Below are 24,669 nucleotides of genomic sequence, written 5' to 3' on the forward strand. Positions count from 1 at the left end.
GTATCAGAATTTCCATATTCTGTTTTGTGTCTTCCCTTGAGTCCTAGATGGAAAATAATTTGCCTTACTAAAGAGCCCTCCAGAAGATACTTTCATTTTATTTCTATGTTAAATTTAGGTTTCTCTTCTTTAGAGCATATAAAGGGATATGACTTAGATCAGTTTTAAAAAAGCCTGTATTTTAGCAATGCAGTATTTATCAGATTTCTTCACTTCTTTTCTGCAGGACAGGAAAAATGAGAATCTAGCTTTATAAAATACTTCTTTTATCTCTATACTTACATAATTTCAGAATTGTAATGTTTCAGCTCCTAAGTGGTACATGAAACAACATCATAAATAAGGAGTGTAATTCTCACAAGTAACTGTAATTAATAGTTGATGATTTAAGGCAAGTAACAGATTTTTTTAGCTGGGAGAAATCACATAGAGAGTCATGATGATTTTTCCTTGTTTTTTTTTATAATGAACTCTTTCCTAACTTGAGGAAAGTATGCTACTGCAGACAAGCATAGCATAGAGAAGTATTGCTTCTCTATGCTACTGCTTATCTGCCATAGCTTTGACCCACTGAGAACCTGTTATGTACAATACTATCTGGACATTTTATGTCCACAAATTTTGCAATAACATCATGATGTGCAACTTTTGCTGCACAGATGAGTTTATCAGCAAAGCATATGCTTAAACTTCAAAGTCAATGGAAACTTTGTCTTTATTTCTGTGGACTAAACTTCTCTGCAGACTTTCTGCTGCCAGCTGTCTCAATGAACCAGGACCTTCTTTGCCCTTAATCTTTTGCATATGATAGTCCAGTGGTCCTTTTGAATGACTAGTTAATATGGGGCATTCTTTTCCCATAAGGAAGCCAGTGTATGGACCTTAAGATGAAACAGCATCATTCTTTGAAGTTAATGTAATAATAGGATATGATATTGTCTTTATTGAGCATCCTTGTTTCATTACAGTAATAAAAACAAGCTCTCAGAAGAATAATTTTACAACACTTGGTGGAACATGAAAGCTGTGTGTCATTTAAAGACTCTCCATCAGGCCTTAACTCAGCTGTCAACCTTTCAGATAGCTTCAGCTGGCATCCTAAGCAGCTGACAGTCTAGCAAATATCTGGCCTGTATTCCTGACTTTGTTTCCCTACTAATATATCAGGGAACCTCAGCTGTTTTCTATTGTTATTCAGTCACACGATAGTCTTTTCAGATTTTATTTTATTGCCCCTGTCTTTGGCTCTATCCTGATCTGTGTATCGGCTTCTGCAGTGTGTTCTTTGGCTGACTTCATAGCCTTTCTTCTGTCACACCTGCTTCAAGCTGGGGAACCTGTGTGATTCTGTGGTTGGCATTCCTCTTGTTTTACCTGTCTTCAAACTGTATCTTGTCTTGGAGCATGTGTTTACTTGTCCTTGTGCACATGGCCAGACCTTTCTTAACTCTTTTGCTTGACCTTCTAGGTATTCTTTCTGATCTAGACACACTTTCACTCCTGCTTCTTCTCCCTACAACCTCTGTTAAAGTTGGAGGAAAATGAAACTCAAAGTTTCCCATCCCCAAGTGCTAACTTTGTATTTTCAGCTAGCCTCCAAGACCCAGCTCACAGTAACTGCGATGAAAATCAGGGAATGTTAGTGTTTAAGAGGTAAACCAAGTGTATCAAATTTGTGTAGAGAAGGAGTGTTTACATTCATATGTCTGTGAATTTACTAGATATTCATGAGATCTTCTTCAGGCCTTTATATTCTCATAGCAGCAAGTGCATAAGTGTTCTTAACATTTCTTCTACAGCTTTGTTTTTCAGACCCAGCAGGACCTGGGCAAGACAGTCTTTTAATGTAGATGAGCTATTAAGCATTTTCAGTACACTCCAGAGCTTATTTTAGACGAACTTCAAGTGGAACATCTAATTCTGTTCCACTGGGGAAATGCTTCAGGCACTGTGGATTTCTGAGAATACAATACTCTGTGTCCAGCACGGAGTTTTGAATCACAGTCATGACCACACCACTGCATATAGAAAGCACTGATCTTGTATAAACTTTCATGGTATCAAATTTGCTTGATAAATATTTGGGATCCCATTGCATGCAACAGATTTATATCTTATTTACCCAAGTTACTTTAATCGTAAATTAAATCAATAATGTCTGCCATCCTGCAAGTTACACACAGCCATGATGTCAAATTAATTTCTATAAAGGTACATTCTGGGTAATTGAGTAAAAGATTGCCAAGGTGCCTGTTCTGGAACTCTATCAATTTTATACTCCGATGTGCTCTCTTATATTTATGGAAGCATAAATGTCATTAGCAAATAACTCAGAAGTTCCTAAAATAGAGCTGAAAAAGACAAAATTTCTAGCAGAATCCTGTTCTTCCAATAACTTAATGTATTTTCCACAAGTCTTCATTAGACATACTTTATTGAAACATCAAGCTATAATACACCAAAAGACTACCTTTTTAGTATTTAAGTTGTTTCCACGGAAAGCAGTGGAAATGTATTAATTTGTTATTATCCTTGAGACATGAACAAATGAAGGGAGGATGAGTGTTTTCCATATGGAGGTATAATACAAGTTGTATCACCTTTAGGAGTTTTGTCTAAAACAAAAACAGCAACAACAACCCCCCCAAACAAAACAAACAAACAAAGAAAAAATTCCAAAACCCTCAAAGCAAAAAAAAAACAAAACAAAAAAACCAAAAACCGCTTCACATGCATATAATAATCTTAAAATTCTTTAGATAGAGGTTTCATTCATAAAAGGGAAATATAAAACTTTGATATTTCAGTTAAATAGCCATAATATTAAAGCTGAGAATTGTGTTGATGTGTTGCTCATGAAATTGAAGCAGTTTTCAGATTTTTACCTATGAGCTTTTGAGGAAGTACTGAATTTGAATAAATCAACTGTATTGAAAGAAGACTGTCTAAGTAATTTCCTCTTCCTTAGCAGGATTGTATGGGAGATACCTTGTAGCATGAAGAAATCAGTCCTTGTCTCATTTTTGTAGGAGTTCAAGATACAGAGATAGTAATTTCTTCCTGGAAAGGTGCTTTCTGTTTTTCTTGTCAGATGAATTTCTCAGGATAGATAATATGGGAATATTACTACAAATGGTTGTAATTTCTCTGATCTCTGACCTCTCATATGTGGCTAGTTTAATGGGCATGAAAGGCTCTTTCTTTAAATGTCTGAATGTCTGGTGTTATGATAATTTCATTAGTGATTTACGCAATAAACAGTAAATAAGTGATACTTGACAAGTAAAAGTATGTAGTTGGACCTTGGTAATGCAAATGTTGTTATGCAGATCCCCCTTTGCCAAAATTCATTAGGAAAGTAAAGAATTAAAATAAATGTGTGCTTTTGTGCTAGAATTCACATTTATTTGATCTATTGCTGGAGGAATTAGAATATTCTAAATTAATAAAAGATGCAAAGCAGTTGGTGTTACTTCAGTTTGTCATGATTAAAATTATTCTGGAGGTACTGTAAGCCTAATTCTACAGCCCTTACAAAATGATCCATCTGTTGCAGCAGGCTTGAGGATCTTGCTAGAGATAATTTTAAATAAGGTAGTCTGTCTGTTCCACGTTTAGAAACATAAATAATTAAAATTCACTGCTCTGAGTGCCTAGGGCCTCCACAAAGAAAAAAAATAGTGGACTCTCAACTTAAAAAACAGAGGTAAGTATTCTTTTTTTAATCCTGTAAATTGTAGCAGACTTGGTCAGTGCTTCTTAGACATATGTTAGCTGTATGGCTTAAATCACAAAATTTTCCCTTTTAACTAAATGGAAAATAAATCTCTAAGTAACTGTTAGAAGAACTATACAGACAAGAAACAAAGAACCCACTTAATATAAGTGATGACAACCTTCTTGCTGACAGAACGTCAGCCTTGAGCGTCATGAACAAAACTAAGAACCAAGCTAATATTAGCAGCTTTGCTTAGGTAAGAAGCATTTATTCATTATCTGGGTTCAAAGTGCAATTCCTATATAAAGTGTGGAATTGCAATTACATAAATTAAATATGTTACAATATTTACTTTTCTCTCAGTTCTCTTCCTCAAGGCACAGTGAAAAGTATCTATTTGTAATAGTTTAGAAAGAAAGCTGTCAATCAAATGAATCATAATGATTTTCTTATGATAGTTTACACATATGTAGGAAAAAGTAACCTTTATTTTAGTTCATTTACTGGACTCTACAAAATAGTGACTTACAGACCTCTTTAGCTCAGGCTAAACTTGCAACACAATATTTGGAGTTCTAATGAAGTAAGTATCCGCCATGGAAAACAATAAATATCCAAAACAAAACAACACAAATCCAACACAATACAAATCCAACACAAAATAATAAGAAAAAGGATCGATTTAAGACTTTACCTTCCATACAGATTTTGGGGTTTTTTAATCCCTAATGTTAAAAATCAAACAGGTATTTTATGAGCTACTCATATTTCTCTAATTTACAAAGAGGTTAAACTCAGAAGTTAGTCTATTTAAAGAATAAATAGTGAATTTCAATGCTTATCCAGAATTGGCAGCTCAAATTTCCTATTACAAAACAGAAGTTCCAGTAACTCATGTCTATGTAAACAGTCAAAATATTGGTCTCCTTTAATTTTGTTTTTGACAGCTGGTGGTGCTGTCAAATATTCAAGATCTACTCTGCTTTTTTCCTGATTAAATAATGGACTGGCTCCTTCTGCTTTTATTCAAAATTTAAATAGCCGTGGTACAGTAGCATGTCAGATGTGATGAAAACATTGACAATTTCATAAAGTGATTATGAAAGAACTCTGTGCAAAGCTCAGTGGCTATTCACCACCATATAGATGATGAGACCTGCTGTTGGGTTTTTGCTGTTAATCTGCAGCAGAGGTTTATCACTTTTTTGTATTGTTTGTATTTATATGAATTTATTACACAAGTCATAGCATAGAAACATAAAACCCTTAAAAGATCATCTGGTCTAACCTTTCATGGAAAAGAGAGCCTAGATCTGGTTTAAAAAAGTATTAAATTGTTAAATAAATTGAGGGATTGGAAATGTAAAGGAATTTTACTATTGTTATTATTTTTAATTTTTCCCTAGATTCCCAGAATTCTCTGTAGGACATATAAAATAGTATAAGTATTGGGAACAGATTTTTTAAAAAGCAGATGTCAGCAAAGTCTAGCTCAGAAATCCATTCCTCTAACTCAATAAAATGCATTTAACATTTCTAGATTTAAGTGGCTTCTATGTTCTTTATCTATGTGTTGAATAACTACCTTATTCCTAATCTGTGGGAGTCAAATTCAGTGCTTACTGCTGCCGGAATCAGAGCCCCTTCTGTTCTCTTCATGCAAAAATTCCAACCTGTAGGCTCTGGAGATAAGTCTTTTGTTTATCTGTAGATGACTTAAGTCTCCTTTAATGTCTGTCTGTGTTCTTAAGGCCAGAGATGAGAGAGGGCATTCACTAGGTGTGGAGAGTCAAGTGATAAGAGCACTTTCCTGATGGGTGGATATTAACTAACAGTCTTCAGCTATTGGACTCGCCAGGCTTTGATCTCTTTTATGTCCTGCCTGAATCCAAGCTGTATCTGTGAGGTTACCATATAAAAATGGTGACTGACACCATAACCAACACAGAACTGAGGTTTTCATGAGAAAAGTGGCAGTGTTTTGTGCTCAGCTCAATACTGTCAGCACATCAAAAGCTGTTGTTAAGGGAAACTCCTTATGGTTTAATTACCTGCCTTTCTAGTTTGCAATTTCCAAATATATTTACCATAACAATAGAGCCTTGACCTAGACATTAGGGGCAAGTTTTACACATGTATAATTGCATCATTAAGAGGGCTATTAAAAGTGGTAAGGTGGGCACATGTACTGTTAGCCAGGCAAGAAAGGTGTGGATTGTATAGGTTTCATTTAAATTCTCTATCATGCATGTCCACACAGCAGTGGTACAACTGAAGAGACACTTGGTGGTCCCTGGGTGTTGGGAGAGAGGTCACAACCATGTATTTGTGTGATGCATCTGCAAAAAAGAAATGGGTAATAGCAAATACTGAAGTATTAACAACTAAATTACCACAAAACACATGAATGTGTATTTGAATATCCAAATAGATATTATCTGTATGTACAGCTGTTATTAAATGTGGGGAATTTCTTAAAATTAGGCCATCTTATTTGTGTTCAGCTACATGTTGTGTAGTTCAAATGACCTTACTTACGTTAATGTAAATTATAGATTGCCTTCTGGCAGTATTCATCAGAGGTTGGAAAGGGCATACAACTCACAATTAGATCACTTTCAGAGCACCACTTCATATGACTCATGTTGCACACCTTTGCACAGAAAATGTGAATCGCAATTATAGTACTGCTCTTTATTTGCAGCACTTTCCAAACTGTGCTTCCTGTTTTTCAGGGGTGTGCCCAGCTCTGGCCCCAAGCACTTCAGTGTGATACTAACTAGAGGTGATAACTTCACAAGAGGTGATTATGGGAGGCCAATGGCTAACAGTAAGCAGTATAACAGAAGGGTACAGCAAAAAACTGAGGTGGGTTAGGGCTAAAGGCAGAGCTAAGGAAGCTGCCTCATGCACAGTACAAGCAGACACGGAGAGAATGAGGTGAAAATAGAGTAGTGTGGATGAGGGAGTGGATGAAGTGCCGTATCTAGTGAACAGAAGCTGGTTATGCAGTGGTGCTGTGCAATGCACAGCTCTTCTCAGTGCAGTGATGTGTGATGAACAGCCAGAGCGGAGCATCCAACTGACCATCCCCAAATGGACAAATGTTGTGCTGTCACGTGTGAGCAGTGGCTGCCAGCTGGGACAATAGATTCTGGAAATGAAGAGTGTAACTTTGAGCAGGCCTGAAGGCCTGAGATGCTGCAGTGGAGCTGAACCAGGAACCCTCATCAGCAAGATGTTTACAGATTCCCCTTCTGCCAATAGGTCTTGAATTCACTCTGTAACACATCCTCATTACTATGGCTGGCAATCACTTTTTGAAGATACTAATTTTCATGCTAAATTTTCAGTTTTCATCAACTTGGGTAAATGGTTCTTTTGATTTTCATTGAAACACAGGAGAATCCCCCTAAAAATATGCAGCATATATGATCCTTGTCCATGCTTAAGAAAAAAAGCTATGTGAATATGATAGGTTTTTAATTGGAAAAGAAGTCATGATTGATTCTTAAAAGCTTTGAAATGTAATATAATCTAATCTTTATCTAAATTTTTGTCGATGTTATAGATTGAATTGATATAGAGTGCATTTTTATATTCTAAATGTCAGAGGACATTAACTACGCTGTTGTGTCCTAATGACACAGACCCAATTTTTAAGTTTATTCTGTATGGTATGTAACATACAGAACACAGATACTTATTAGATACAAAATACAAGATACTTATTAGAAAAAGTTATCTGTATTTGCAGCTGTAAATACTTTTAACTGTATCTTTCATAAAATCCAGTCCTTAGCCCTATGTATATTAATTTTTAATAATACTAGAAATTTTTCTTTGTAGTAATGAAATACCCATTACACATCTCTGAGAATTCGAGTAAGTAATATAATACTGTGAGGCATCTTTTTTTTTTTTTTTTTTTTTCAGTTAAACATTGTGTTGCAATTGCTTTCTTTATGAAGAAAGGCATGGAATGATACCATACAGCAGATTTTACTATTTTAGGGTCAAATGGGTGCTGTACTAAGGATATAGTCACTTTTCAGAAAAAAAGTTGGAAGGGAAGAGAAAAACTAGCACAGTTATAAGACATCTTGGATTTAATATTCTGTGTCACTCTACATGGATAATTAATTCAAGATATTCTGTTTCAAACACTCCATCTGGGAGGTATGCAGTTTGCCTATTTCTTTGTTCTTTACAGATGAACAGGTTATACATGTACAAAGGAGCTTTAAGAGTCAAAGAGAAGACAGAGGGGAAAATGCATCATGTTTAAAAGCCAAGTATAGGAGTTGTGTTGAACACTGAGAAAGAAAAAATGCAGCCTAAAATGATTTTTCTAGCTTTAGTCTTCAGCATTCTATTACACAAATTAGAGAATTAAAATATAAATAAACAAACTAACCTCCAAACAACTCTGAACTTTCTCAATTAGGTGAAGTTTTAATGAGAGACCCACGATAAAGTATGAATGATCTTAGGTCATCAGTCAGGACGTAAGTTCATTTATTGTCACTCGTGCATCACGATCTCAGACCCTTACTCACACTTCCTGCCACACTTGAGTCACATCAGACTTCACTAGCCCTGATCATGCCGCCTGGATCCTGGGGTGATGCTCAGCAGAGAAGAGAGATATCTGTTTGAGTGTCATGGGTTGAAAGTATATCACCCATCTTAAACACCATATTTCTGCCCTATATGCTTTCTTTGGTAAGATTTAGTCTAAAATATCCAATAAAAAATGGAATTTACATTTTTATGCTTGAATATGTATACATTTGGTTTTTTAAAGGAGAGTTTATATTTAATGTATAATTATATATAGTAGATTTGTTATTAAACGCTTTTGTGGTACACATAATTAAAATGGATTTAATGAGTTATTTTCATCAGTGTTTCCAAAGACTTGTTAATTCACAAGATGTTCTGATAAAATAGAGGGAGAGTCTGATGTTCCAGTTAGTCTATTTTAGATAAGCATATGGCAAGTCTAATAAAAGATTTGAGGGCAGAGAGTAATTTTTGTGGTTGGTAATTTTTCTCCAAGTCCAGTTAAATTCTTCTGTGAGATTGAGATCCTTCTTGGGTGTATGAAGTGACTAAATTGAGTGTATTTTGTTTGAATTTGTGATTTAAAAATATTAACTAGTTTTGATTGAATTTAATATTTTTATACCTTACATAATAAAGTAAATGTACTGCATTCTGAAACATCCATGCTGGAACCACCTGAACCTGTTCAATCTTCTTGAACACCTAATGATGACTTACGGAGCTGTCCTCATTCACAGTTTTGAAGACCAAGTACCTAAAGTACTCAGGAACTCCTGTACACAAGAGACATTTGGTTTCATAATTTTGGAGAACATATACTTCCTGCAGCATCCAGTAAATTTGATGGTATCTGGCATGAAAGAAAATTTAATATGGAACAAAAAGATTGTAGTATATCCATCTTAGACAAAATTATATGTCACAAAGAATACATTTTCATCACACTGAAGATTAAAAGGGAAAGAATTGGAAAAAAATATCATGTGCTCCTCATATTCATTTCTTGCCTCTGCTCATCTGTAAATGTGACTGTGAAATCCAAAGCAGTTAGGTTTAAGAAAATTAATAACAGTTATTAATTTCTGTGGGCTGTGTTGATGAGCTGTGTTCTGTGGGCTGAAACAGAGACCCCTGGGAGCCTATATGGAGCCTCCTAATAAACAACCCTGGTAAATTATCTTCAAAGCAGCAATCTTTGAGCATGCTTACATGTGAAATGAACAGACTTTTTTTTCCCATCACAGTGTAGTAGAAACTAGATATTAGGAAAAAGTCCCAACCGTCCTTTCTGGGATCAGTTCTCACTTTGGTCTTTATTCAAGTCTCCCCTTTGGCTGTAAGTCTGCCTTTTCAGTCACAGAAGCATTTTGTCAGCTGATAGATGATAATTCAGTTATGTCTGCACAATGAAATAACATGTCCCACAATTTAATCAAATCAGGGTAGAAAAGATCTCTAGTTTTTATCTAGGATCAAAGAACACGTGGCTTAATGTCTAATAATGCAATTTCGAGTTAATATGCTGATCAGTGCTATATTCAGTGAAGATTGCTGGGCTTTCTATTCAGATTGCAGCAAAGGCAGAGTTTGCATCAAGGAAAAATACAAGTCCACCCAAAAAGGTGTCTTTTGCAGTGAAAGAAGCCTGGAGAGGCATTGTTAAGGAACCTGTGTTATGTTCTCTGCTGTGTGCTTAAAAGCTGCTCTATCAGAGGATTTACTGGCATGGCTTCTCAAATATTTTTAGTCTAATCTGTATTTGAAAAAGAGTAATTTAATTTGCTATCATTTACACTTAACTTTGAATTTCTTTGGTAAATAATATATTAATCCAAAAATAATTCCAGTGTCTTAGTATGCTTGAAGATCTGATTCACACTCCTGAATTTAGCTCTCGTGTTAGGTAATTCCTCTCTTTATAATTAATGAAATGCAAATGTATAAAGGAATAATTACGGAGAAGTGTATTTCCTTCTCCTCATGCTTTGAGGAGGTCAGTAAGAATTCTGGGACTGTAGTCACAAATTTGCAATGTGAAAAATTTGCTTTCTTCTTCACTAACATAAAGACATAATAGATGGGGCATGTTTACAAAAAACCACACCTCTTTATATTACAATAGGAATAGTGAATATTTATGATTTGTGTTATATACATATGGTCATATTATATGTATATATACTTACGAATTCCTGTATGTACACAGGAAGACTCACCTTTGGGGCTATATTGTTGATAAATTAGGAAATCCTACTACTCCTCCTCCTACTACTACTACTCTAAAACCACTATTATGTGAGAGTTATAAGAGATTCTTCTGGGGAGGAATGGGATAGAGGTGTAGTAGAATATGGTAGTTTTCAGGAAGCTGTCTCTTAATCTTACTGATATTTTAAATTTCAGAAAAAATATCACAGTGTATAAATTAAAGTAGAATTCTTGTGATCAGACATCCACTATTTCAATGTAGTCAGTGGTGCACTCTAGGCAGTAAAGCCCTTTGAAAGTTATTTACACTCAATTTGCTTTTAGACTGTTCTTTGACTGTATATAAGCCCAATGTCTGGCTTTGAAGTAGCTAGTGCTTTAATGTAGCTCTGATTATAATTATACTTGCTACAGATTTCACAGCTGGTCATTTTTCTGCTTCCATTAGACAGTAATTTCCTATTCCTTTATGATGCATTAAGACAGAATAATTCTGATTTCTGAAAGAACACCTGTCGTTCAAGAATCTCAGCTGAAGAATAACACTAATTATAGTTCATCATATATGATCTAAATTCTACCTCTGGAAATTATTTATACCAGCACATTTTATTTTATTGAAATATTTGCATTCAAAACTTAAAATAAACGATGGCAATCATTGTGCTTGCTAATAAATACAAGAATTATATAATGTTTAGGAAGGAATTATGCATTTCACTCAGGCCTTCTACCCTGACAAGTCTAAATCTCTTCATTGTTTTGATTTGGTATTTGATTTTTTAGCTTTTGTAAGGATGGGTAGGATTCTAACCCTTTACTTATGTCAGCATAAATGGCTTTGGATTTTTCTAAAAGTTTAATTAATTTACTATTAAGGATCCAGTTTTTCTGTCTTTAAATATACATTTTGTTACCAAAAATAAAATTAAGAATGGTGCAACTATGTATTTACAAAAGCAAGGAGACTTTTTTTCTCTTATTGTGTTCTGCTTGAAAATTTCATATTAATTGATCTCATAATTTACTGTTTTACTTGCTTAAAAATAAGGCAAAGGAAGATAAAATTAGCACTATGAAATTAGAAACACTGTGAGCTCCTCAGAAAACTGAGAGATCTATCTGCTTGGATTCTAAAAGGATCTGTTATTTTTGGGTGACACAATAGAAGTGAGTCATCAAAATAATTGTATAAATTCTCAGGTGTAAAGTGGCAGGGCATCTCAGGCCTTTGTGGATGTTGTGATTTATAAGCCTGTAAATGTGAACCCCAAACCAGACAGGGATAGCCATGTTTTCCATATTCAAGAATGTTTTTCAGAAAATGTTTTCATTGTTCTGCTACTTCATAGATCTTGACAGCCTCTGACCTATTTCTGGAGGGAGTTATTTTAAGGTTTTGGTCAGTAATTCCTTGATGCACTTTGATCCAATTACCTGCTGTAATGAAATTTTTCACACAAACATAAACTTCAGCAAAAGTTGATTAGAGTAGTCCAGCATTTTCCAGTGAAATAACCTTGCATCAATAATCCCAAGTGCTAGTATTATTTCTTCAGTTAATTTAGCAGTAAAATAATGAACTTTTTATATGATCTTTTTCATGTCATAAGGTCCTATTATTTACTGTCTGTGAGTCACAGCAAACTGTTATTCATATATAAAAGGTAAAGATGTTAATCACTTTTAAATGATAAAGAATTAGCAACTTCACATTTCTTTTTTTCTGAAATTCTAAACGCAAAATATTAGTTTTACAAATTTTGTTAACTGTCACCTCTGTTTCTTTAATTATGTCTAAAAAATTAGACTTTCTTAGAAGTCCAAGGAGTAATGTTAGCTCATCTAATATTTGATTCCAAAATGTGATTACTGTTCTAGTCATCCTCCAGCAAAGCACCTGAAGCTTGAATTCCTTTCAAAAATTAATTTTCTTTATCAAGATTTCTGGAAATGTCTCTTTATCAAAGTGCATCAGGCTACCTATGCATTTGTAAAGTTTTTAATATACTTTTTTGTTAGGAATTAGTCCATATTCTCTTGCCAGGTTCCATGGACACTTCTAAAACTTCACTTCTTCCTTGAAGTGTAGTGGTCTTGCTGCTGTTTTGTTTGTCTGGTGCTTTTTGAAGTATAAATATAGAAAGAAAATTTCCCAGTTAAAAACATCATCTTTGATACCTTTTATTTGCTTCACTTATTGTTCAGTTTATTGAAGAGACTCTTGAATAATATTTCTTTCTCTCCTAGAGATGAGGTCCATACCCCCAAACCTGTCAGTGTTTAACAGTCATTTGGACAATGCTCTTAAGATCATGCTGTAGCTTTTGGTCAGCTCTGAAGTGGTCAGACAGTTGTACAGTCTCTTCCAACTGAAATTTTCTTGGGATAGTCCCTTCCAAATGAAATTCCCTTTGCCTTTCCTTTTTCTTTCCCTTTTTCTTTCCCTTTCCCTTTCCCTTTCCCTTTCCCTTTCCCTTTCCCTTTCCCTTTCCCTTTCCCTTTCCCTTTCCCTTTCCCTTTCCCTTTCCCTTTCCCTTTCCCTTTCCCTTTCCCTTTCCTTTCCTAGGCTTGGCAGTTATGCTTTCTGGTAAGATTGTTTTTTCTCCAAAGTTTGGTTTTAAAATTACAAAGTCATTAGAATTGCTAAATATGCTTATGCTAGGCACACAGCTCTCAAACACTCTGACCCAAAAGAAAAAGAGAGACCAAGGGCCAAATTAAACAGCAATTTAGATTATATCTGATTTAATTACGCCACTTTATGGCAGAATTCCCTACAAAGAGAATGCAAATATAAGGCCACTGTACTTGAAATAATTCAAGATTCATAGATTAATCACACCTGACATATTTAATTTCTTTTTACAACTCTTTAATAATTTACTGGTTTAAACCATAACAAACTAACAGATATGATTGGTGGGTGTGCATTAAACAGTGTCAGCTGCTGACACATTTTCATGCTAAATAACTATTTTCTTGTTAGAATAACCTGTGCTCTCTTCAATTACATGTCTCTCATCAAATACGAGGACAGTAGAGATGTGTTCTAAACATGACCTTTTGGTATGCAGCCATAGTTCAGAGGTATTTATTGACAAGCAAGAGAACACAATGTCCTTTTGCTTTGGATGAAATTTATATATTTTTGGACAAAACCCCACTCTCATATAATGTAGTAGATTAAATTGTTGGATCTATTTGGCATCTTTAAACTTTCTTTCCTTAGTGAAGAGATTTTAGGAGTGCTTAGAGTGTATCTAAGAGCTCCATCTTGCTTTGATGAGACTTTTTTTTGTGACTTCAATCCAATTTAGAGTTTCCCCAAATAAGCAGATAAATCTTACATGTAGATAATTCTAGCAGCATATTGATAACAAAAGCATCTTTATGTTATATATTTTCTTTATGTATATCTTTATATAATATCTTTATGTTATGTGTCCTCTAAATTCTAGCACAAGGAAACTAAAATACTTAAGGGTAAGGAAAAACTGTTTTTCAGCATCTTGCAAGATTTGGTGAAGATTGGCTTTGAAAGAACTAGAGTAGTCATTCTAAAAGACTTGGAGCCAGATTCTTGGTCTTGAATCACCTTTGTGTCAATAACTGTCTGAAACCCATGGTTGACTCCTGTGCAGTAAAAAAGGGATAACAAACTCTTGGAAAACAAAGGATTCAAAAGTGGGAGACAGAGGTTGGTGGAGAGTGTCCTGAAAACACAGCTCTCAATGGTTCTGTGTCAGTGGAGGGAACAGTCCCAGGAAATACATGAAGGAACTGTGTTGCTGGAGAGAATGGTGCACTCTGTGCTTTGGATACATCACTGGTGAGGTTCTCCAGAAAATAACAAGTGCTTTTTCAGCTGAGCCTTAGAATATAAAATACGTGCCTAAGTGGTGATACACAAAGAACTTCCAGAATTTCCTTTGGTATCTTTATGCTTTTCCCAGGAAACAGTGGTGCCACAGACATAGAAAGAGCATACAGAAGTTAGTTATAGATCCTCCTACAAGGAATCTTCAAGACAGCTCTAAAGCAGCATTTTGTTCTCAAGGTAGAAAGCTGTTGTAACACTCCAGCACTGCAGCCCAGTGTTTTTATTCAAGAGGTGTTCTAAAGCACAAAGTTCTGCCTTTTACCAGCCCTTCTATGAGTTCTGGATGGATTGGACTTCTACCATTCCTGAACCCTTCAAAAAATAATGCATTTTTAGTTTCTTACTTCAAGTGGGTAAAATGTGTCTAGTTCTTTGTTGCAAGTTGTCTTCTTTCTGTTTAACGGATTTTAAATTTAAAGAAATTATGGTAAAAGTACAAGTTCATAGTAATTCCAGTGAGCCTTTAAACATGTTTTTAAACTTAATATTCTGACTAGAAGTGAATTCATTTACTCCTGGGGAGGTTTGGAAGGTTATTAATATTTAATATGAATGCTTCTGTAATTTGTTCCAAATGAGAGAAACTTCACTGCAGATTTAAACACAGAGGCTTATCACAAGAAAATGTAGAAGTGGGGAGAGAGTTTCTGGAAAGAGTTCTTGGTTTATGGTTTTAAAATGTTCTTTTTACTATGAGGTCATTTCTCTCTTAGAGTTGGACTGTTATAAGGCTGTGCATCTAAAAAAGACCGAGAACAAAATGTGCTAAGCTCACTGTTGTCATGAGAAAAGAGTTATTTCCTTAGCTCTCAATAGCCAAGAGGTGCTGTTAACTAATCAGTGGAAAAAGATTTGCATAATATTGTAATATGATGGCGCTATTATGGAAATTTTTTCAGTGCAATGAGCCACTAACATAGAACTGTTATCAAAATGGCTGGTCAAACTTTTTGCTATCAGTGGATCCCAATTCATCCTGTATAATAAGTGTAAGTTAATTAAATATGAATCAATGAATATTAATAGAGAAAGCTGTTATAGATACAGAATAGGAATGAATAACAAGGGGAAGAGAAAGACGAAAGGTTATTATTTTGTGAATATAAAGTTCTAGAGAGAAGCAGTTAATTAAAAAGACTTGTAAGTATATAAGAAGAGCAGTTTACTCTGGCATTCCAATAACCCTCAATATTGTTCTTTGTTTATATGACAGTAGTCAACTTGCCTCTAAGTCTGTTAACTTCCAGTATAGATCAGTGGTTTTTTCTGCTCACTGCTAAATGAAAGGCATCTATGCTGCTGTATACTTCATCTGTGGATGAAACAGCTCTACTTCTTATTTTTCTAATAGGAATAGACATAGGTCTGACAGCATTAGGAATGACCTTTCCTATACCCATCCACTGTAAGTGTGACAGTCGCTGTTCAGTGTCCAAATTACCAAGTACACTCCTGGAGCTTGAGGACACTTCCTCTAAAGTCTGAAGGTTGTCTGTAGTTGAGTATGAGGTTTTTAAGATTACTGTTCCTTGTAATGTTATCATAGATCTTATATTTCTTCTTCTTTTCATTGAAATGCAGGTTGTTCTGGTCCTCTGAGGCTTTTTCAGAAATCATTGGAATTTCAGCATTCCAAAATGATTTTGGCTTTAGTAAAAATTTTGTTGCTAATACATTAATTTCAGTTTATATTAAAAGTTTTTTTTTTGTTGTTTTTTTTTTTTTTGGTTTTTTTTTTGTTTTGTTTTTGTTTTTGTTTTTTTTTCATTATGCAGCAGGACACATTTTTGGTCTCTGATTATAAAAATTACAAAGAATTAAAAAAGCCATTGCTGTTCTTGTACTATATCAGGACTGGGAGCAAGAGTTTTAAAAAACAAAAAATGAGAAAACTAAGAATATCACTTTTTTTTGTGCTTTTTCCTGAATGGTAATAAGTGCCTGTAAAACAAAGATACTTGTCACAGCTTTGCTGGTTTTGATTGTATAGAACTATTTTTTTTTCAGAATGGGTCTCTGTTGCTTCATTATTTTCCTGAAAAATGTGAGGAAATTTCACGTTTTGATTTACAAGTATTTAAAAATCATGCAAATAGAAAGTTATCTCTTTTTCTTTCTGTAGATGTGGTGACAAACAGCACTTCAATATTCATTTACCTTTTAATGTGACTCCTAAAATATACTTGAAATATTTCATGAAGTGAAAATTTGATTTTATAAGGTCATTATTTCCACTATGTGGTTTTGATAGCAGTACATAACTATTGATTTTGTAACACATGACATAAAATACAAAAAAAAAAAAAAAAAGATCTTGAAAGCAAAACCTAAGCCTTTCCAGAAAGAAATTATTCTTAAGATTTTAAAGGAAGTTTGAGTTTAAGATTTAAAAGGAAGTTTGGTAAAAACATAAAGGAGTATTTTAATTTGTTTTACTTTTATGGATAATTCCAAGTTCTGCTGATCCAACGCATGTCCAAAGATGAGGAAGTAAGAGGAATTAATGTTCACATCCAGCAAATTAAGACAGATGACATTCAAGGAGAAGACAGGACCAGGAGAAAGCTACGGCCTATGGTGGGAAAAGAAGGGGCATGCATGAAAAGGCAGCAGAGTTCAAAAATTGAGGCCAGAACTGATGGCAACTGAAGTCAAGTTCCACTGGGCTAGAAAGCACACAGTGCTACACTGCTTTCCTAAATTTTGTGTGTTAGGAAGGCATGATAGTTGAACTGCAGAGAATGGACGTATTGTGCGAGTCTTAAAAATAAAGGAGAGAGAAGAAAGAACAGGAAAGGAGAAAAGCAGAAATTTTAAAATTTGACATATATGTATATAAAATATATTTCAGGTGCAATGAGCAGCTCCCATAGATGGAGTGAGAGAAAATTAATCTGTCAGTAAAATACTTTTCTAGTGCCAGCCCAGACCTTTCTAGGAGCCAGTGTCTCAGTGCAGGCTCTGCTGTACCTTTGTCCTGCCAGGACAGGTCCCCCAGGCCCCTTTTTGCCAGCTACATTGGAATAATATCTCTCCCCTCTGCTCTGACCCCATATATTTCCAGCTAGCCCTGCCATGCTCCTGCATCCCTCCTGTTTGAGGAAGTAAGTGTCAGCTCTGATTTTGAGGCGAGTTATAAAGATTAGAACATAAGGTTAGCAGGTATGTATTGACAAGCTCAGTAGCTGGCTTTTCAAGCTCCAAATGCCTATATATATTTCTACAAAGACATGTATGCATTCACAGATACACTCATATATTTATACAGGTATAAATACTTGTGTGTATATATATATACACATATACACATATGAATATAAAAGACAGACTTCCAGGGAGACCAAAGCTGTGAGAAATTTGGAAAGAGCTGCTGACAGAAAATATGTACATGAGCAAAGACTGAATTGGCAATACATCGTGTTATATCTTTTTTATTGTATCTTAGCTAAAGTAAGTGATTCAAACTGTGTTTTCCTTTCCTTTTAAGTGCTCCTCTGTCTGTGTGCCTAACACTTTCTGTTGAACATAGTGTTTGTTGAGAAACAGTGCTCCTGGGATAATTAGCTCCTCCTGCTCCAGCAGCTTTTCTCCACATCCTCCTTTTCTGTGCCCTGGCCAGTTGCTTCTGATATAAACCCACAGCTGCTCTTCCTGGGTGTTATCTCAATAGGATTTTTGCAGACATCCTCACTTGCTCCTCCTTGAATAACTTCTTTGGGTTTTGGGATTTTGTTTGTTTGTTTGTTTGAGGTTTTTTGTTTGTTTGTTTGGTGGGTTTGGTTTTTTTTGTTGTTTTCTTTTGTTTGTTTTTTTTTGTTTGTTTTGTTTTGTTTGTTTGTTTTTCTTTTTTGGTTTTTGGGATTTTTTTTTTTATATTTGGCTTTTGGAGGTTTTTATGGTGGTTTTTGGTTGTTTAGTTGGCTGGTTGGGGGGTTATGGTTTGTCATACTTTTATTTTTACCCTTTTTTTTTCCTGAGACCCCAGAAATACCTGAAGAAAGATCAGAAAAATTGGAGAAATACATAATCTCTTTGGTTGAGTATATAAATAACCTTAGGGTAGCAACAGCAGGAAAGAAAAATGAAACTCATTAGGGAGCTGAGGTTCTTGATTGCTGTGGCAGTTTTCTTTACCTTAACAGAAAAATTTGGCCTGCAAATTGAGGATTCACCCAACTCACATTTCTAATTTACCTTTCTATTTGCCTTGCCTTCAAAGGTGTGGATGTGAAGCAGAGGTATAAACACCATCCAAGAAATCCTCCTCTACTCTTGCCAGGTTTATGGCACATAGAATAAGCTGCATTATGATATGAGTAAAACTTGTAGTGAGAAAGTGGATCTAAAAAATATATTTGTGTGTTTGGCATGCAGAACAGAAATATAGAGATACACAGTCATTTAAGCATGGCAAAAAAGAAATTTGTGTTTTGCAGGCTGAACTCTCATAGTAGGCTCATTAAAAGTTCTTGTTGCCAAATGATGTTTGTTTCCACCTTCAGAACTGCCTATGTTAATAATGAGCAACTCCCCTTGCAAGTTATTTGCATAAAGTATTGTTCCTGTCAGTGGTGCAGTGCTAGGTGAAAGTGAGAGGGAGGGCACACAGCAGATTAATTCAAGTGTCTGATTTAACCCATTGCAAAAAAGCTGGCATAGTTTAAGCTGGTATGGGCACATTCTTGAGGAAGTCTAGTTTAGCAGGATTTGACAGGAGGAGGGATTTACTTCTGTTGAGTTAGATAACTGTACTTCGCAAGTAAGATACAAAGTTGTATCTCCAGGATTACTATCAGAACCTTGGTTTGTATTTTGAAACTTTTCTGCCCCCTAAACTCTTAACTTCATGTGAAACACATTATTTCCTCTTGAGTCAGCCAGCGTCCTGTCCTCAAGTGTTCCTACTTTCACAGATGGCTATTACATGATATCTCTTCATTCCTCTGGGAACACTGTTGTCAGCAGCTGGTGAGTTCCCCATACAATAAAGCTTCCAATTATATAGTAGTGCCACAGTAACAATCATTTTCCATGACATTATTAGAGAGGAAAAGAGGACAAACACTGATCCAGTACAACTAACAAACAACTAACATATCTTTGCTTATTGTTTTATTCTATGTCAAATTTCACAGCTTTAAGTTTAACTCAAATGAAGATCCAAGGTAATATGGAATTATTTGTCTGCGTATCATTTGATACATATATGATCAGGAAGAATAAAAGGAGAGTTGGCCAAAAGCATACCAGATTGCTATCTTCATCAAGAGGCGGAACCAAATATTGTGCATTCTTCTTTCCCTGTCTACAGATGTATGTGCCCTTTTCAAGACCTTCACTGATAGAAAAACTTTACTCGTCCTTTTAGCTATTGAATCACTCACAAAAACCAATGAATTTTTCTAATATGAAATCATACATATTCATACATCTGGAGCACAAAAATATTTGCAGATGACTAATTTCTATTATACATGAAAAAATCAGTTAAGAAAAGAAACCGAACAAAGCATACTAGAGGCATCAAAACATGAAAAGGAAATCTGTGCAAGTATCAGTCTTCAAATACTCAAGACTGTGAGCTATTAGCTAATGTGCTGTATAGAATGCTCAGAAAATGGACAATTTCTAAAGTACTGTGACCACTCTACCTTATAATAATGTGATTTAATAACTAAAATCTAATGCCTACTAAAAAAGATCCACAAAGATAGGATCAGCTAACCAGAAGTGAATAGAATAGTGTAGCTGTATTAAAAATTGAATGGAAGTGAATGTAATATTTGAAAATATTTCTTGTAGCTGCTGAGATTTGTGTGTGTGTGTTTTGTCTAAGATTTCTAAAATACCTCTTTTTGTCTACTGTTTGTGGTAGTTTTCATAAAGCATTCCCTCACCCTCATTCATTCCCCTCTGCATTTCCAATCTCGACAATCATCTGTTCTTACCAGACATTAACTACATGAATGAAGAATTCCCCAACAGGATCTATGTGTCTTGTTTTCTGCTCATCAAAGATAAAAATGAACTGTCTTCTTTAAAATTCCAGTCAATAATAGGCCAAATTTTATTCTTCCTTGGGCTTATTTCATTTGCTTAGAAATAAATGTCAGTCAGTGCAAGTACAGATATTATATTTTAGAATTTAAATCTAAGAAGACAGTCATCAGATCAATTCTGTGGTCTTGTCAAATAGACTAAGAAAACATAGGAACATACAGTAGCCCTACCTGAACTGGAAAAGGTTTTCTTCAAGCAGAAGTGTATTACAGTACCTGAGGATACAATCATAGAGATTTGCAACTATAAATATGATAAAATTTGGAAATCAATCATTTTCTGCTTAGTTCTTCCATAAGAATAAAAGATAATAAACAAAAAAGTCGTGTACATAGTATTATCTGTTTGCAATAAACAAAATGAGTGTAGTAAAATAGAATATTTAATATTGAAGTTTATTAATATTTTCTAGTATGCTATCTTTCCTGTCAAATGGTATTTAAGTTCCTTGATGGTCATATGAAAGGACCTATCCTTAGAGCAGTTATGAAGATATTCTTGTCTGAATATAAAGAACATGCTTATGAATGTTGGGACACAAAAGTTTTTAAACATTGGTTATTTGTATTTGGGTTCATTTCTTACAGGATCATAAAAACTTTACTGCATACATTTTGCATTAGACCTATTAAAATTTTAATTGTTTCTTCATAGGAAGTGAATATAAAATAATAGGAAGAAGAATTGATTATCTATATTTGTAACTAATGTACTGTCCTTTATCAATGGTCATCCATCTATGTCATGTGTACTGAAATATCACATTAGGAAATATTTTTTTTATCATCCTATTAACATAGCATTAGCTATGAATTTAGAATTATGAATTAAAATTTGAGATCAACTCCAAATACCTAGTTCCTTCCCAGACTGACAAACTTGGGTCTAGAAAAACATCTTCTGTCCCAAAATCAGTCAGTGTTTGGATCTTTATCTGCAGCTTCCTTCCTCTTTGTGTAAAATCATTTAAGGATTATGATATTGATTTGTCATCCTTTAAACCCATTTTTTATTTTCATTATTTATTTTTATAATCAAGAGTTTCGAAGCCCGCCCTATGTGGCTTTACACTGAACAGAAAATAGTCAGTGTCTGGGTCAGAAAGCATCATTGACTAATGGCTTTATTGCTAGGGCTTTTCACTCTTATCTGCAGGTGGGCTTCAGTGGAAACCACCTAGTGCAATATAAAATTGTCTTCGGTAAGAGTGTCATCTTGCTTGTCATACTATCACACATTCTAATCAAACATGTCTCTAACTAAAAACCAAGCAGATAGACACTGATAAAATTTCTTTGAAAATCCACTCCTGGAATGTTTGCTGTGGGTCATATTTTGCTTCTGTCCCTCCCAGAAGTTTTTTCTAATTAAAAAAAATTCAAATAAATGAAACCAGCAGCATCGACAACAACAAAAAACCCTCAAACCCAAACAACAAACCAACAAACAAAAAAAGAAAAAAATTGTTTTTTTCATAAATGAAATATACACAGGTTTAGTGCACTTCTTAATACCTTAATATTCAGGAACACCAGAACACCAGAAAATCTGGGAGCAGCTATCCAAGCTGCAGACCACAGCTGGTAGAGGCTCAGCCAGTTCAGGGATAAACAGAAACAGATTAGGTCTGTCTGGCCTTTCCCACAAAGATGTAACCTAACCTCATGTGAGACCTGCTGAAGTCTAACTACAACTTTGGCTTTCCATCTTGAATCACTGAAAATACATCAAAGCAGCAGGCAGGATGAACAGGAATCATACATTATACCTAATGTTGTTAGTTGAAGTGATCTTGGAAATTTCTTTTAATCTAAAAGTGTTTTCTGTTGCTTGTAAATTTCCTTTTCTTATTTTATTAGTTTATGAAATAGGTGGTATATATGCAGAAATGGAGGCCCACCGAATCTATTTTTCTTTTGTTCACAAGGGAGTACTTCAAGACTAGAAAATATTTCAGAAAACAGACCAAATATCTTTGTTACTGGTTAGTCTTCTTTTAAGAATTTAATTTTAATGTTTAATTTTCTAGCTGTTGAAAAACCATTGGAAATAATGATATTAATTTTCAACGTTTGTTAAAATTAAATGTGCACAGATGATCTGTTAATTACAGGATTGCACTGAAATATGTCTCCTGTAATGCTGTTAATGTTAATGGTTTAAAATATTAAATATGTAGACTGGAGCATGACATAGTTATGCATTTCCTACATTTCAGTTATTTCTGTTGTGTCTCAATTTTAGTGCAGACATAGGTGGTTGTATTACAGAATCAGAGAATACTTAGTGTTGGGAAAGACCCCTGGAGATCACCCTGCCCAACCCCTGGGCCAGTGTGGGGTCACCCAGAGAAGGTGACACAGGAACACATCCAGGTGGGGGTTGAGCATCTCCTCAAGAGAGGGACACTGCACAACCACCTGGGCAGCCTGCTCCAGTGCCACCCACAATATAAAGAAGTTCTTCATCAAGCTGAGTGAAACTTTTTGTGCTTAGTTTATGGCCGTTGTTCCTTGTCCTGTCACTGGGAACAACTGAAAAGAATCTGGTACCATCCTCTTGGCATCTGCCTTGAAATATTTGCATTATATTAATAAAAGCATTAATGAGACCTGCTGCCAGCCTTCTTTTCTCTAGACTAAACACTATTCTGGATATTGCATTAAATATATAGAAAGCTAATGGTTACCCTGAAAAGTTTTTAATGGAAATAAGGAATGCGAGGAGTAGGAGATAAGACTTACATTTCTACATTTCTTGCTTTAAAGACAGTTGATTAAGATGAGGGAGAAAACTGGGTTGAGATAAGGGACTGATAGCAATTTTTTTTTCCACATATCATCCTTGTTTTAAGAGCACTGCCATACAGTCTTTAAAGCTGTATTGGTGCTCATTGACATGAGCACCTGTGGATTAAAATCACAAGAACAGAACAATTAGACATTGCCTTTTTGTTCCAGATGTTTCCTGGCTTCAGGAACCATCCTGTTCTTGTAATGAACATCCTAAGGATGCTATTTTGTTCCAGTATTTTACTGAGATTTTACTTCTGTCTTACTGGAAAGGTACAAGGCAGGATCAGAAGACAAAGTTCTTACCCAACTCTGAGGGTGAATAAAATGAATCACTAATGACTCAGAATCTATGGGCTGACAGGGGGCCATGCCTTTCTGCTGCTTTCCACTCTCCCCTCATATGTCCCTCCTGTTATAATCTAGTGCAGAGTTCTCCTATTTCTACTTATCCTCAGGATTACAGAGTTGTACAATAACTCTTTCTTTTCTAAAAAAGAAAAGAAAAGAAAAAAAGTTTTCAATTTATGTGTAATGTAAAAATTTTGTTTGTTATTATTTCAGGACACAGCAGGCCAGGAGAGGTACAGAACAATTACCACAGCTTACTACCGGGGTGCAATGGGCTTCATTTTAATGTATGACATCACAAATGAAGACTCCTTCAATGCTGTGCAAGACTGGTATGTAAAAATTGGAATTTGTATTAAATAAATAGTCAGAGAGTATTGCATGATATCACTTTTTTGATGTGACAGTGTAAATTGTTTTGGAAAACTTCCACTTAAATGCTAAAGCATTCCTGTATCTGAGTATATGGTGGTGGGGTTCTTTTCAGTCAGGAGAGACAAGGAATATTTAAAAATGTTTTGCATATAATTAATTGTAATTATTTTGTTTTCTGCAATTTCAGTTCATGTACATTATTGATAATACTAAAACCAGAAACATGCTAATGTGAAGACTAACTGCTAAGATACCAGAAAGTGTTCCCATACTTTATGGAAAAAAATGAGATACCATGTTTGAGAGTAATTTTTGAATTTAATTTTTTTATCTGTAGCTGGATATACATTGTTCTGTCCATCCTGTGAATCAAGTATTAAAATGAGTGAACTTTATCAGAATAGCAGTACCCCTAGAATGCATTGAATTTGTGTTACCTGGTATTATGTGAACGTACAGATGTCTCCATGAAAGTGGAGATATCATTTTAATCACACGAGTCAGTCAGCAACCAGACAATCTAAAGCTTTTTTAAGTAAAGCTAACTTACGCAAATAATAAAATGAAAGCCAGAATTTTCCTCTGTGATTTTTTCCCCTTTATGCGTTATTTTAATATCCATGACCCTTTCAGCAGTTTTCTGAGTGATATGAATAACATTTGTCATGTGTGCTCCACATGCTCTCTTGCATGTAGTTCCCATGGGACAACTG

At 34.8% G+C, this 24,669-nt stretch overlaps 1 protein-coding gene across 1 annotated transcript in view; it reads left to right on the forward strand.

The window, feature by feature from the left end:
* Positions 1 to 24,669, forward strand: part of RAB3C (RAB3C, member RAS oncogene family) — a 122,494-nt gene that overhangs the window by 34,364 nt on the left and 63,461 nt on the right. Inside the window, exon 3 of the mRNA XM_064402927.1 lies at positions 23,795 to 23,913. Within this exon, the coding sequence (XP_064258997.1) occupies positions 23,795 to 23,913 (119 nt within the window). The remainder of the gene's footprint in view (positions 1 to 23,794; positions 23,914 to 24,669) is intronic.

Source organism: Passer domesticus, chromosome Z, assembly GCF_036417665.1.
Source record: "Passer domesticus isolate bPasDom1 chromosome Z, bPasDom1.hap1, whole genome shotgun sequence".
Lineage (NCBI taxonomy): Eukaryota > Metazoa > Chordata > Aves > Passeriformes > Passeridae > Passer > Passer domesticus.